The sequence below is a fragment of the Hyla sarda genome, chromosome 12 (assembly GCF_029499605.1).
Source record: "Hyla sarda isolate aHylSar1 chromosome 12, aHylSar1.hap1, whole genome shotgun sequence".
NCBI classification, from domain to species: Eukaryota; Metazoa; Chordata; class Amphibia; order Anura; family Hylidae; genus Hyla; species Hyla sarda.
Window position 1 is genome coordinate 10420607 of NC_079200.1, and position 16573 is coordinate 10437179.

Below are 16573 nucleotides of genomic sequence, written 5' to 3' on the forward strand. Positions count from 1 at the left end.
TGCGATTACCTGAAACAGTCACTGGGGTGGTGCTATTATCTGGAAGAGTCCCTGGGGTGGTGCTGTTATCTGGAAGAGTTACTGGAGGTGGTGCTGTTATCTGGAAGAGTCACTGGGCTGGCGCTGTTATGTGGAAGAGTCATTGGGGTGGTGCTATTATCTGGAAGAGTCACTGGGGGTGGAGCAGTTATCAGGGAGAGTTACTGAGGTGTTATCAGGAAGCCTCATAAGGACAATACTGTTAATAGGAAGAGTCATTGGTGTGGTGCTGTTATCAGGAAGAATCATTGGTGTGGTGCTGTTATCAGGAAGAGTCACTGGGGTGGTGCTTTTATCTGGAAGAGTCACCTGAGGGTGGAGCTGTTATCAGGGAGAGTCACTGAGGTGTTATCAGGAAGCCTCATAAGACAATACTGTTAATAGGAAGAGTTATTGGAGTGGTGCTGTTATCAGGAAGAGTCATTGGTGTGGTGCTGTTCACGGCACCACCCCATTGACTCTTCATTATAACTGCCCCCCCTCCCCTGCTGACTCTTCCTGATAACAGCACCACCCCACTGACTCCTTGTAACTGCACCACCCCAATGACTCTTCTTGATAGCAGCACCAACCCGATGAATCTTTCTGATAATAGCGCCACCCCATTGACTCCTGATAAAAGAACTGCCTTGATTCTTCATAGCTAATTGGCATACAGCCTCATTTTTATTTATTTTATTTAATTGTATTTTATAAATTTTGAAGCATCTTAAAATACATACAGTCACTGTTTTAGGGGACTAAAAGGACTTGTTAGGTTCCATTACAAGTAAAACGGGCTCCCATCGATCTACTAGTGATGGGCAATCCTGAGGACAGGCCATCAATTTTATAAGGCTTGTTAACCCCTTCTAAGCTCTAATGCAACCAGGATGCCCTACAGTTTTTTCAGAACTACAACTCCCAACATGCCTAGACAGCCTTTGGTACCCAAAGCCTAGAAACTCCATACCATATTATTGTTCTTGGGTTTTAATATGTGGAAATTAAGAAAAAAGTTTTATTTAGCCCAATACAACTATACGGATAACACAAACTCTGACGTGTTTTGGCTTGGAAGCCTTATTCATAGACATTACATATGTCTATGAATAAGACTTCCAAGCTGAAACACGTCAGTCTGTAACTGTGTTATCTGTATTTTTGCCACTTGGATTTCAATATGGAAATAAATAAAAGGTTTATTCAGACCATCTGTTGCCGAACATTTTTGTCTTTCCTTTTGTAATTGACCGGTTGGGTTTTTTTTTTGTACTAAATCCCCCATTTGTTGCATGCAGGTTTTACCTGTATACATTAAAAGGGGCGAACGCTGCTTCACCCGACAATGACCGAGCTGTGGGTTCTAAACCTACAACAGGGTTTCCTATCCAGGGTGCCTCCAGCTATTGCAAAACTACAACTCCCAGCATGCCCGGACAGCCTATGGCTGTCCGGGCATGCTGGGAGTTGTAGTTTTGCAACAGCTGCAGGCACCCTGGTTGGGAAACACTGCTTCCAGCACACCAATCCTGCTTGGGGGAAAGAAAACTAACTATGCTGTTGTAGCAATTCATATAGACATCTTTTTAGGCCTGTCTGTCTCTTACAGAGGATCCACACTGTCATACATTAAGGCTTCCCTCTGAACTCTGCAGCCTTTCCGTAAAAATTCTGTAAAAAGAAAAATATTGAGATGTAATGCCATACATCAGCCTCCTATGAGATCCACTAAATAAACGTCATTATCTACATAAAGATGCTCTGGGCTTTCCTTATCCTTAGTCAGAAGATTCCTTCCTTCCACCCTTTATAGCATATTCATTGATGTAGCATTCCGTCTTTTTTTTTTTTCTCTTTCTTTGCTGTGTGACTCTTGTTTATTAATATTGCATTCCGGAGATACCGCCATCTATTCCTAAGGCCTTTTATCAAAATAGAAGCGGCCGTCACTTGTTATTGTAGTAACGGTGGATTTGCAGCCTGTGTGATTGATTCTTATTATACCATTCAAAGTAGAACCGAAGGAAAAACAAGAAGAATATGTTTAAAGGGGTTATCCAGGGAAAAACTTTTTTTATATATATCAACTGGCTCCAGAAAGTTAGATTTGTAAGTTACTTCTATTAAAAAAAAATTCTTAATCCTTTCAGTACTTATGAGCTGCTGAAGTTGAGTTGTCCTTTTCTGTCTAAGTGCTCTCTGATGACACTTGTCTCGGGAACTGTCCAGAGTAGAAGCAAATCCCCATAGCAAACCTCTTCTACTCTGTGCAGTTCCCGAGACAGACAGACAGGTGTCAGCAGAGAGCACTGTTGTCAGACAGAAAAGGACAACTCCACTTCAGCAGCTGATAATTATTGGAAGGATTAAGATTTTTTTAATAGAAGTAATTTACAAATCTGTTTAACTTTCTGGAGCCAGTTGATAAAAAAAAAAAAAATAATAATTTTTCTTGGAATACCCCTTTAAAAGAAGCACTCCAGCACACCAATCCTGCTTGGGAGATGAAAAAAACTATACTGTTGTCAGAATTCATATAGACATCTATCTTTAGGTCTGTCTGCCTGTTAGGGAGGATCCACACTGTCCTTGAAAGGTGAATCAAAGCTTCCCTCTAGCATTCTGGGAGTTGCTGTTTTGCAGCAGCTGGAGGCACCCTGGTTAGAAAACATTTTTGTAGGTTTTCAAACCCACAGCAAGATCATTGTCTTGGAAAAGCAGTGTTCACCCCTTTTAATTTATATAGGAAAGATCTTCATGCAACAAATGTGGGATTTAGTACAAAAAGAACCTAACCGATCTATTCCAAAAGCAAAGACGAACTTGGTCCGAATAATTATTATTATTATTATTTTTTAAATTTATTTCCATAATACAAAAATACGGATAACACGGTGAAAGACTGACAAGTTTCGGCTTGGAAGTCTTATTCATATATATATATATGTTATGTCTATGAATAAGGCTTCGATACCAAAACTTGTCAGACTTTGACTGTGTTCTCCGTGTAGTCCTACTCGGTCCAAATAATACTTCCTCTTTCTTTATTTCCACATATTAAAATCCAAGAACAACAATACCGTTAACAGACTGACGCGTTTTGGCCTGGGAGCCTTTTTCATAGACTTGAAGGGGTACTCCGCTAGACATGTTATCCCCTATCTAAAGAATAGGCGATAACATGTCTGATCGCGAGGGTCCGGCCACTGGGGTCCCTGGCGATCTCAGCTGCGGCACCCCAGACATCTGAACTGCCCATCACAGCAGCCATGCCCCCTCCATTCATGTCTATGGGAGGAAGCGTTATGGCTGTGTGTTAGCCATCACGCCCCCTCTTATTGACATGAATGGAGGGAATGTGGTGTGAAGTCACGATCATAGAAGCCCCAGGCTTCAGTGACCGTAACGCCGCATGGCCGGCACGGAGATTGCGGGGGATCCCAGCGGACGCCCCCCCCCCCCCCCCCCCCCCCTTGCGATCAAAAATGTTATCCCCTACCCTATGTAAAGAGGTGTAGCACCCCTTTAACATTTCTATGAATAAGGCTTACAAGCCAATATGCATCAGCCTTTGGGTATTATCCGTATTGTTGTACTTGGATTTTAGGTATACGAATAAGGCTTTTAAATTGAAACCCGTCAGACTTTGAAAGAAAAGTCTTATTTGGAACCATCTGTTACCGGACATTTTTATCTTTGCTTTTGGAAATGTGGTATTTGTTGTAGAATTTTTCTTTTTAAGCTCGTGGCCCTTGTTTGGCATTTCTAGCATTTGGGTACCATAATGTATTACAATGTTTTCCCAACCAGGGTGCCTCCGGCTGTTGCAAAACTACAACTCCCAGCATGCTTGGGCAGCCTTCCACAGCCCATGTCATGCTGGGAGTTGTAGTTTTGCACCAGCAGGAGGCACCCTGGTTGGGAAAGACAGATGTACGTGTATGTATACATCTCTGCGCCATCACAATCCCTGCCTCCGACTTGTCTTATACAAAAGCACAGACAGGTGGGAGAATTCAGCTGATCAATTGCAAAAGCAAAGACGAAAATGTCCAGGATCAGATAGACCGAAAAAACCTTTATTTATTTCCACATATTAAAGTCCTAGTACAACAATCTGGATTACAGACGATCTGACGTGTTTCAGCTTTGAAGCCTTATTCATAGACACATCTTACGTGTACGGATAACACAGTCAAAGCCCATGAATAGAAACCTAGAATGTGTCGGCAAATAAGAACCGTCTGGCCAATATTCAGAATCCTATAAATAGTCTGGGTCCCCATCTTATATAAAAGATAGCCTGATGCCTATCCCATGCATGCCTGACACGTTTTGACTTTAAAGTATACAAAGCCTATTAAATTTACCAGGTGGCAAAGGGTAAATGTAACTGCTAATAATTTTAATGAATGGCTGACAGGGGAAAGATAAATAAGTAGCTGACAAGGGGAAGGTGATTATTATACTATGCTAATATAAATGATTATTTTAGGTAGAAAAAATTAATTAAAACAACCCCTGAGTAAAAAAAAAAAAAATAAATATATATATATATATATATATATATATATATATATATATATGAAAATAATGAGAAGAAGTTTAAAGTGTACTAGAAATAAATGGTCATAAGAACAATGAGGGAAAAAGAATCATGTATATGTGTGTATATATATATATCTAATACAACCCCCCCCCCCCCCCATATATACTCAAGTATAAGCCCCCCTCGGCTTATACTCGAGTGAACTCTCCGCCTGTCAATCCCTTCTCAGTGGTCTTCAACCTGCGGACCTCCAGATGTTGCAAAACTACAATTCCCAGCATGCCCGGACAGCCATCGGCTGTCCGGGCATGCTGGGAGTTGTAGTTTTGAAACATCTGGAGGTCCGCAGGTTGAAGACCACTGCGGGCCTTCGTCATCATCCAGACCCCCCCCCCCTCCCCCCCTTTAGTTTTCTACTCACCTCCCCTTGGTGGGAAGGAAGGGTGAGCTGTTCCGGGCCATCTATGCTGCAGGGACCGTCCGGTGGGGAGGGTTAGTCGTTCCGGGCTGTCCATCTTCACCGGTAGGCCTTCTTCTCCGCTCTGGGCCGGCCCCCGGACTAGTGACGTTGCCTTGACGATGATGCACAGGGACGTCCCTGTGCATGAACGTCCCTGTGCGTCGTCGTCAAGGCAACGTCACTAGTCCGGGGCCGGCCTAGTGAAAATGGACAGCCCGGAACGACTAACCCTCCCCACCGGACGGTCCCTGCAGCATGGATGGCCCGGACCAGCTCACCCTTCCTTCCCACTGAGGGGAAGTGAGTAGAAAACTAAAAGGGGGGTCTGGATGATGACAAAGGCCCCGCAGTGGTCTTCAACCTGTGGACCTCCAGATGTTTCAAGACTACAACTACCAGCATGCCCGGACAGCCGATGGCTGTCCGGGCATGCTGGGAGTTGTAGTTTTGCAACATCTGAAGGTCCGCAGGTTGAAAACCACTGATTGAAGGGATTGACAGGCGGTGATGATGAAGGGGGGGGGGGGGGGGGTTATGGTGAGGGGGATGATGACAGGGGGGGGGATGATGACGGGGGTCTGGATGATGACAGGGGGGGGGGAGAATGATGTATTTCCCACCCTAGGCTTATAGTCGAGTCAATAACTTTTCCTTGTTTTTTGGGGTGAAATTAGGGGCCTTGGCTTATATTCGGGTTGGCTTATACTCTAGTATATACGGTACATATATATATCCATTTTATCATGTACGGTATATACTCATGTGATTTTTTTTCGGATATAAATCTATATTCCTAACATTTAAAAATAAATATATATTTTTTTACTCAGGGGTTGTTTTAATAAATTTTTTCTACCTAAAATAATCGTTCATACTAGCATAGTATAATAATCACCTTCCCCTTGTCAGCTACTTATTTATCTTTCCCCTGTCAGCCATTCATTTAAATCATTAGCAGTAGAGATGAGCGAACTTACAGTAAATTCGATTCGTCACGAACTTCTCGGCTCGGCAGTTGATGACTTATCCTGCATAAATGATTTCAGCTTTCCGGTGCTCCGGTGGGCTGGAAAAGGTGGATACATTCCTAGGAAAGAGTCTCCTAGGACTGTATCCACCTTTTCCAGCCCATCGGAGCACCTGAAAGCTGAACTAATTTATGCAGGAAAAGTCATCAACTGCCGAGCCGAGAAGTTCGTGACGAATCGAATTTACTGTACGTTCGCTCATCTCTAATTAGCAGTTACATTTACTCTTTGCCACCTGGTACATTTAATAGGCTTTGTATACTAACTGTAACCTTGTACTTTTACTTCTATCATCTATGGTTATATAGCGCTTAATTTATACTAGACTATTCATTACTTAATAATACATCTACCAGATAATATATATATATATATATATATATATATATATATATATATATATATATATAATTATTTTTTTTTTTTTATACAATAATAGACTTGCATTGAGGGGGCGTGGCCGTGACATCACTAGCCTCCGCCCCACATCGCCAGTCATCCGGCACGGAGTGAAGTTCGCCCCGTGCACCGGACATCTGGGGTGCTGCAGCCGAGATCACGAGGGTCCCCAGCGGCGGGATCCCCACGATCACACATCTTATCCCCTATCCTTTAAATAGGGGATAAGATAGGGGCGGAGTACCCCTTTAAGGCTTCCAAGCACAAACCTGTCAGACTCTGTTGTTTCCCTTTTGCATTACTCCGTAAACACCTTCTTATTTGTGTGCGTCTCCGCTGATAAGTCCGGAACGTCATATGAAATCATTACGATATGTATCTCAGACGAGAAATTTATGACACCGGCTCAGACACGATTTTCTTTTGCGCCTTTTTTATTTTAATCCTTCAGACTGCTTATCTGCATTCAGCAAATTCTAATGTGATCAGTCACTCTATTTTTTTTTTTTTCCTTTTTATCTAGGGATTGTACAGTCGTTCAGAGAGGGGAGAATTCTGGATGAGGTGAGTCGGATATTAAATATCCTGGCGGAGAATGTTAGATTATCATCTTGACAAGCGAGTGTTATTGCTGCGGCTGTCATTGTTCGCCGGGGCCGTCATTCCCTTATCCGGGCTCATTGACCCTCACCTCTGACTCTTCTGCCTTGGACATATGTGACGTGCATCTTCTTGATCTGGGACCCCCACCGATCCCAACTGAATAGAGTAGCAGCGCACATTTGCAGCCAGAGCCCACTCAATCTCTATGCAACTCAAAGGAGCCATAATCTGTGGGCTTAAAGGGGTACTCCACTGGAAAAAAAATTCTTTAAATCAACTGGTGCCAGAAAGTTAAACAGATTTGTAAATTACTTCTATAAAAAATAAAAAATCTTAATCCTTCCAGTACTTATCAGCTGCTGTATACTACAGAGGAAGTTCTTTTCTTTTTCTTTTTCTTTTTTTACTTCTTTTCTGTCTGACCACAGTGCCCTCTGCTGACTCCTCTGTCCATGTCAGGAACTGTCCAGAGCAGGATAGGTTTGTTATGGGGATTTGTTCCTGAAATGGACAGAGGTGTCAGCAGAGAGCTCTGTGGTCAGACAGAAAACAAATTCAAAAAGAAAAGAACTTTCTCTGTAGTATACAGCAGCTGATAAGTACTGGAAGGATACATTTCTTTTATTTTTTATAGAAGTAATTGACAAACCTGTTTAACTTTTTGGCACCAGTTGATTTAAAACAAAATGTTTTCCAACGGAGTACCCTTTAAAGGAGTAGTCCGCCCCTTGACATCTTACCCCCTATCCAAAGGATAGGGGACAAGATGTCTGATCGCGGGGGTCCCACCACTGGGAACCACTGCGATCTCTTCTGCAGCACCCACTGTCATCTGGTGTACTGAGAGAACTTCGCTCCTTGCCTAATGACTGGCAATGCAGGGGCTGGAGGCTCATGATATCACGGCCCCGCCCCCTCAATGCAAGTCTATGGGAGGGGGCGTTTCCACGCTCCCTCCCATAGACTTGCACTGAGGGGGTGGGCCATGATGCCACAAGCCTCCAGCCTCTGCATTGCCAGTAATCAGGCAAGGAGCGAAGTTTGCTCTGTGCCCCAGATGACAGGCGGTGCTGCAGGAGAGATCGCAGGGGTTCCCGGCGGCAGGACCCCCACGATCAAACATCTTTTCCCCTATGCTTTTGAATTGGGGATAAGATGTCTAGGGGTGGAGTACCCCTTTAAGACATAAGAGTAAATTCAAATGCTGCGAATGTGCGATATGGAAGTTGAACCACAAATCTGCACTCAAGTAGTGTTTGGATTAGTAAATAGAGATGAGCGAAATTACAGTAAATTCGATTCGTCACGAACTTCTCGGCTCGGCAGTTGATGACTTATCCTGCGTAAATTAGTTCAGCCTTCAGGTGCTCCGGTGGGCTGGAAAAGGTGGATACAGTCTTAGGAGACTCTTTCCTAGGAATGTATCCACCTTTTCCAGCCCACGGGAGCACCGGAAAGCTGAACTAATTTATGCAGGAAAAGTCATCAACTGCCGAGCTGAGAAGTTCGTGACGAATCGAATTTACTGTAAGTTCTCTCATCTCTATTAGTAAACACGGGGGATTTCCAACTACGTATTCCACGCTGACATTTCCGCTGCAGCAGAGTCCCATTGATTTCAATGGAATTCTGCTGCATTGTGATTCCAGACTCCACAAAAAGAATAGATTAGTCAATTCTTTTTGCAGAATCTGCTCTGAAATGCATTGGTGTCTATGAGACGGCTCATTTCAGAGCGGTCCTAGTGCCTGCCGGATCATGCAAGTATGCAGAATGTCTGCTGGCATTTTCGCTGCTGGTACATTCCGCACATTTTCTGCCATTTTAAACATGGCATTTAGCAGAAAAAACAAGCATACTGTAGAGCAGTGTTTCCCAAGCACGGTGCGTCCAGCAGAAATACTACTCCTAGCATGTCTGGACTTTTAAATAATGCAACTGGTTGTCTAGTTTTGTTACTGTATTTTTCACACATTCTTACTACATTTTAGCTGTTTTTGTATATATTTTTATAAGTTTTAGTAAAAATACACATATTTTGCACAATTGCAGTACAATATTCCCATCTTTGCAGTGATTTATGGAGATAGACCTTGGAAAAGAGGTATATAACTACTATATATATATCCTGATTCCATAGAGATAGCAGCAGCAGTATACAGATACAGCTAGAGGGGAGGTGTATAGCTACTGTATTATATATCCTGATCCCATAGAGATAGCAGCAGTAGTATAAAGATAGAGCTGGAGGGGAGGTGTAGAACTACTATATATCCTGATCCCATAGATATAACAGCAGAAGTATACAGATAGAGCTGGAAGGGAGGTGTATAGCTACACTGCTCAAAAAAATAAAGGGAACACTTAAACAACACAATGTCCAAGTCACAACTCCAAGTCACTGACACTTGTGTGAGATCCCACTGTCCACTCAGGAAGAACACTGATTGACAATCAATTTCACATGGAACAGACAACACGTGGAAATTATAGGCAATTAGCAAGACACCCCCAATAAAGGAGTGGTTCTGCAGGTGGTGACCACAGACCACTTCTCAGTTCCTATTCTTCCTGGCTGATGTTTTGGTCACTTTTGAATGCTGGCGGTGCTTTCACTCTAGTGGTAGCATGAGACGGAGCCTACAACCCACACAAGTGGCTCAGGTAGTGCAGCTCATCCAGGATGGCACATCAATGCGAGCTGTGGCAAAAAGGTTTGCTGTGTCTGTCAGCGTAGTGTCCAGAGCATGGAGGCGCTACCAGGAGACAGGCCAGTACATCAGGAGACGTGGAGGAGGCCGTAGGAGGGCAACAACCAGGAGGAGCACTGCCAGAGCCCTGCAAAATGACCTCCAGCAGGCCACAAATGTGCATGTGTCCACTCAAATGGTAAGAAACAGTCTCCATGAGGGTGGTATGAGGGCCCGACGTCCACAGGTGGGGGTTGTGCTTACAGCCCAACACCGTGCAGGACGTTTGGCATTTGCCAGAGAACTCCAAGATTGGCAAATTCACCACTGGTGCCCTGTGCTCTTCACAGATGAAAGCAGGTTCACACTGAGCACATGTGACAGTCTGGAGACGCCGTGGAGAATGTTCTGCTGCCTGCAACATCCTCCAGCATAACCGGTTTGGCGGTGGGTCAGTAATGGTGTGTGGTGGCAATTCTTTGGGGGGCCGAGCCGCACAGCCCTCCATGTGTTGCCAGAGGTAGCCTGACTGCCATTAGGTACCGAGATGAGATCCTCAGACCCCTTGTGAGACCATATGCTGGTGCGGTTGGTCCTGGGTTCCTCCTAATACAAGACAATGCTAGACCTCATGTGGCTGGAGTGTGTCAGCGGTTCCTACAAGAGGAAGGCATTGATGCTATGGACTGGCCGCCCGTTCCCCTGAATCCGATTGAGCACATCTAGGACGTCTCGCTCCATCCACCACAGACTGTCCAGGATTTGGCGGATGCTTTAGTCCAGGTCTGGGAGGACATCCCTCAGGAGACCATCCCCCACCTCATTATGTAGAATTAAACAAAAAAAATATATGTATAAAAATCCCCATTTCTCTGGCGGTGAAGACTTCTCCAGAGCGGTCACTTTTCTCATCTTTCTGAGACAAATGAGCATCGTGTTCCGATTAAATACGTAACCATTCCGTTTCATCTTCTATCCCAGCGTCTATTGTCTTCTGTTCTCTTTGCACATTAAAGCTTGTGATGACATAGCCCCGCCCCTTCACGATGACAAGTCACGCCCCACCCCCTCAATGCAAGTCTATGGGAGGGGGTGTGACAGCCGTCTCCCATAGGCTTGCATTGAGGGGGGCGGGGAGCTATGATGTCACGAGCTCCCGACTCTAAGCATTCGGAACATTTTGTTCCAAACGCTGAGCAGCGGAGTACCCCTTTAATGAGAGGTCCGGACTCTTCTCTCTTAGAAACTGAAGTCATCCCATTTCAAAGTTTTCTCTCTCATCCGCTAAAACCCTAATGAATGTCTAATCGCAGTGACCGGACAACGCATTAACGCGAGGTCCAGAGGTAGCGCCGCGCGGCTGATTTTTATTCAGAGAGCCGTGCCCGTCACGTAGACTGTTGGCAGGCTGCGCAGTCTGAGGAGAGGCGAGCTGTCTTCTAGCTTGAAGATAATTGTTTCCCATCGCCAAGTGAATATAATTCTAGGTATTCAATTAGATAACCCCCGTCTGTTGCTGCCGTGCGTTGCGGAGTGCGTCTGGAGAACACGCTATGTGCTTGGTTACAAAGTAGTCTCGAGTTTGTTTCACTCTAATCCTTTTGTGTGTCCTGTACTTGTGAGAAAGGTATTTCATACATTACTGGAGAAAAGACCAAGTGCTTGAACGTGTAAAGCTGCATTCACACCACGATTGCAGCCTACAGTTGGGGTGGGCAAAACCAGGCGCTCCTGTACCCCAGCCGGACCGGCGCTGAAATCCATTGACTTTAATGAGACGACTGTAGTCACATAGTATACTATGGTTTTAGGTCCGGTCAGAAAACCAGATACAGGTAAAAAATAAGCCAACCGGAGTCAAACGGTGAATACGGTCGGCTCGATAGTCAATGGATTTCAGCGCTGGTCCGGCTGGGGTATGGGAGCGCACTGTTTTCCTCTCCCCCAGCCGGATCGGTAAAAACGTTCATTTCTGCCCCGTATACGGTTTTGTGACCGGACCTAAAACCGTAATATACTACAGGTTTAGGTCCGGTTTTCCTCTCCCCCAGCCAGATCCGGCAACCGTGGACTGCAATCGTGGTGTGAATGCAGCTTAACCAAGGTGGTGATTCCGAGGCCTTTGCCCAGTGGCAGATTAAGATCTACTGGACAAATTTAAATGGGCACACCCTGCCAACACACAAACACAAAATATAGATAGTTGAGATTTCTTTATTAACAAGTGTCATCACTCTTAGAGTTGCTACCTGTAAATTTTTCCTCCTTGTGGACAAGAGCTCATTTGCATATTATGTCCAATAAAGCATTGACGGTAACGGTACATGCACACTACGGAATTTCTGCCCAGATAAATTCTAAGTGAACATTGTGGTGCAGCAGAGGATTCTGCTGCACAGTGCACACTTTACAACTCCTCCTCTATAATATACAACTTGCATATGTACTGTGTTGTATATATCATCTGCTCAGCTCCTCCTGCTCTATAACATGATACCTGCAGATTGTACTGTATTGTATATATATCATCTGCTCAGCTCCTCCTGCTCTATAACATGATACCTGCAGATTGTACTGTATTGTATATATCATCTGCTCAGCTCCTCTTGCTCTATAACATGTAACCTGCAGATTGAACTGTATTGTATATATATCATCTGCTCAGCTCCTCCTGCTCTATAACCTGATACCTGCAGATTGTACTGTATTGTATATATCATCTGCTCAGCTCCTCCTGCTCTATAACATGATACCTGCAGATTGTACTGTATTGTATATATCATCTGCTCAGCTCCTCCTGCTCTATAACATGTTACCTGCAGATTGTACTGTATTGTATATATCATCTGCTCAGCTCCTCCTGCTCTATAACATGATACCTGCAGATTGTACTGTATTGTATATATCATCTGCTCAGCTCCTCCTGCTCTATAACATGTTACCTGCAGATTATACTGTATTGTATATATCATCTGCTCAGCTCCTCCTGCTCTACCGTGTTTCTCTGAAAATAAGACCGGGTCTTATATTAATTTTAGTCACAAAAAACACACCAGGGCTTATTTTCGGGGCAGGGCTTATTTTTTTACGGTATGTACATTGAACAAAATACATTGCCCCCCCCCCCCCCCCCCCCCCAGTTTATCAGCCCAGCACTGCACCCTACATCGGGGGACTAATCATACCGTATGTCACCCACGAGCGCTGCTTCTCTCCCCCCACCTGCCAAATAATTATCAGCCGCTGTTCAGAACTTTTGCTTTGCTCTGTGTTTAATATTACAGTGAGAGTTAAGCAGTAGACATGGAGAAATGGTAGAAACCTTCTAACTCCAGAACGAAGCCGATTTCTTTAGGGAAATATGTAAGAGCCGATGCCTCCTCTCAGCACTTACGTGTCTCTTATCTGCTTTCAGTACGACTTTGAAGTGAAGGGAGATGTGATCAATGGAAGAAATCATAGAGGTCCCAGAAGATCGAGACTAGGATCCGATGGACTGGTACGTTCCGTCTGCGCTATTTATCATGCAGCCGCTGTATACCGCCATAGAGTACGTGTCATTCCCTTACACTAGATGGTTGAGGCTGGTGCGTTCAGCTGATGTGGATTAGCATCAAAAGTATTAGAGCCACCATCGATTTTGATCAATATGTTACCAGACACTCACACTTACGGTAGCACTTTCGTTCCCTCTCTAAAACAGTACAAAAATACATAAATACAAATTCGTATGCACTTTAAGTATATGTTACATTTTGTTTTTTGTTCTTTGTTGTTTTTTTTTGTTGTTTTTTTTTTTGCTTTTTAAATTCAATAGTACAGCATACAGTGAAATCCACTGTTAATATCTACTAACGTATTAGTTTTTTGCTTTTTCTAAAAAAGTTATAAACCTACATTTAACCCCTTAAGGACACGTGTTTTTTCCTTTTTTGCATTTTAGTTTTTTCCTCCTTGCCTTTAAAAAATCATAACCCTTTCAATTTTGCACCTAAAAATCCATATGATGGCTTCTTTTTTGCGCCACCAATTCTACTTTGTACTGACGTCAGTCATTTTACCCAACAATCTACGGAGAAATGGAAAAAAAAATCATTGTGTGACAAAATTGAAAAAAAATACTGTTTTGTAACTTTTGGGGGCTTCTGTTTCTACGCAGTACATTTTTCGGTAAAAATGACACCTTCTCTTTATTCTGTAGGTCCATACGATTAAAATGATCCCCTACTTATATAGGTTTGATTTTGTTGTACTTCTGGAAAAAAATCATAACTACATGCAGGAAAATACGTTTAAAATTGTCATCTTCTGACTCCTATAACTTTTTTATTTTTCCGCGTATGGGGCGGTATGAGGGCTCATTTTTTCGCCGTGATTTTCATTGATAGGACTTATTGATGATATAAAAAGTGACCAAAAATGCAGTATTTTGTACTTTTTTTTTGTGCGTACGCCATTGACCGTCCGGTTTAATTAACGATATGTTTTTATAATTCGGACATTTCCGCACGCGGCGATACCATATATGTTTTTTATTTTTATTTACACAGTTTTTTTTTTTTTAATGGGAAAAGGGGGGTGATTCAAACTTTTATTAGGGAAGGGGTTAAATTATCTTGAAATTTTTTTTTGCGGTGTTATAGCTCCCATAGGGACCTATAACACTGCACACACTGATCTCTTACAATGATCATTGTTATCCCATAGGGACCTATAACACTGCACACACTGATCTCTTATACTGATCATTGTTATCCCATAGGGACCTATAATACTGCACACACTGATCTATTACATTGATCACTGGTTTCTCATAGGAAACCAGTGATCAATGATTCTGCCGCTTGACTGCTCATGTCTGGATCTCGGGCACTGAGCAGTCATTTGGCGATCGGACAGCGAGGAGGCAGGTAGGGATGCTCCAGCTGTCATGTAAGCTGTTCGGGATACCGCGGCGATCCCGAACCACTCACTGAGCCAACCGGCATACTTTCACTTTAGAATTAAAGATTCTAGATTAAAGGGTTAATAGCGCGCGGCACCGCGATCAATACCGTGCACTATTAGCCACGGGTCCCGGCCGTTGTTAGAGGCCGGGCCCGACCTGCTATGACGGGGGGGGGGGGGGGGGGGGGGGGGCCACTCCGTGGCCCCGCATTATAGATCGGGAGTGGTCCTTAAGAGGTTAAAGGACAACTGCCGCGAAATACACTTATCCGCTTTCCACAGAATAGGGGATAAGTGTCTGATTGCCGGGGGGTCCAACCGCTGTGGCCCCCCGCGATCTCCCGAACAGGGCCTCTGCATTGCAGAGATACATAGAGGAGGCGTGTCGGCCATGGCGCCATGCTGCGGCTGGCAAGCCTCCTGCATGGGAGAGCTGCGGCAGAGCCGGGGCCCCGTACAAGAGATCGCGGGGGTCCCAGCGTTCGGACCCCCATGCGATCAGACACTTATACCCTATCCTATGGATAGAGGATAAGTAAAATTTACTGCAGATTTCTTTTAACTCAAACACAAAATACAGTGAGAGGATTAAAAAAAAGGGGTGGTGGGGGTCGGACATGTTAAATTTATTCTTCCTAGGCCAGTGTTTTCCAACCAGGGTGCCTCCAGCTATGGCAAAACTACAACTCCCATCATGCCCGGACAGCCAAAGGGAAATACTTGGTTAGATCATTAACCAAAGCTCTTTAATGTCCTCCATGCTGCTGCTGCTTTTTAGGATGTGAACAGAAACAGCATGTCAAAGGCTGTCCGGGCATGCTGGGATTTGTAGTTTTGCAACAGCTGGAGGCACCCTGGCTGGGAAAAACTTCTCTAGATGCACGTAATGAGGTTGCAAATCGCCCCTCAGCTCGCGGTGACATTTCACAAGGCTCCCAACCTCTGCTCTTCCTCATTAATACGTGACCAGGTTTCTCAATGCGGCTTCCCCCCTTAATTATGCGCAGAGGAGGGGGACAGCTGAGTGTACGGCGGAGACAGCGGGGGGATTGTCGTCGGATTATCACATGCTGCTGACTTAAGTAGTAGGGGGGGAAACAGATGATCCTAATATTTGAGTAAACCCCATAATTACTCGTAATTACCAATGCAGGGTCTACGGAACGTTTTCCGACGTTCAGAGGCTTGTACTCGGGCTGTCAGCAAAACGCTAGAATATAGAGGAAGGGAAGGATGCGCAGGCTTTATTGTGCCATAACAAACAAGTCTGTGAAGAACATGTCCTCCTTCCTTTCTCACTATATATGAAGATGGTAGACTTAAAGGGGTACTCCGGATTAAATAAACTATTAAAATCAACTGGTGCCTGAAAGTTATACAGATTAGTAAATTACTTATATTAAAAAATCTTAATCCTTCCAGTAATCATCAGCTGCTGTATGCTCCAGAGGAAGTTGTGTAGTTCTTTCTAGCCTGAACACCGTGCTCTCTGCTGCCACCTCTGTCCGTGTCAGGAGCAGGAGCAAATCCACATAGCAAAAACAGTTCCTGACACTGGCAGAGGTTTCAGCAGAGAGCACTGTGGTCAGACTGGAAAGAACTACACAACTTCCTCTGGAGCATACAGCAGCTGATAAGTACTGGAAGGATTTAGATGTTTATACAGAAGTAATTTACAAATCTGTATACATTTCTGCCACCTGTTAATTTGGAAAAAAAAAAAAAGTTTTTTCCTCCGGAGTAGCCCTTTAACCTCTGCGTTGTCAGGTCTCCCTGAAATGCTGCAGTTCTTCAGGCCGTCTAATACCTTATGTGATTTTTTTCACACTTGTAAATTGCTTCATTTACCTAAAATGACTTATCAGCCCAGAAGATA

At 44.1% G+C, this 16573-nt stretch overlaps 1 protein-coding gene across 2 annotated transcripts in view; it reads left to right on the top strand.

Moving 5' to 3' along the window:
• The window catches only part of BRCA1 (BRCA1 DNA repair associated), a 156934-nt gene that overhangs the window by 115835 nt on the left and 24526 nt on the right, over positions 1 to 16573 (top strand). For both annotated transcript variants that reach the window (XM_056548408.1, XM_056548409.1), the window contains 2 exons: positions 6981 to 7021; positions 13166 to 13249. In XM_056548408.1, the coding sequence (XP_056404383.1) occupies positions 6981 to 7021; positions 13166 to 13249 (125 nt within the window). The remainder of the gene's footprint in view (positions 1 to 6980; positions 7022 to 13165; positions 13250 to 16573) is intronic.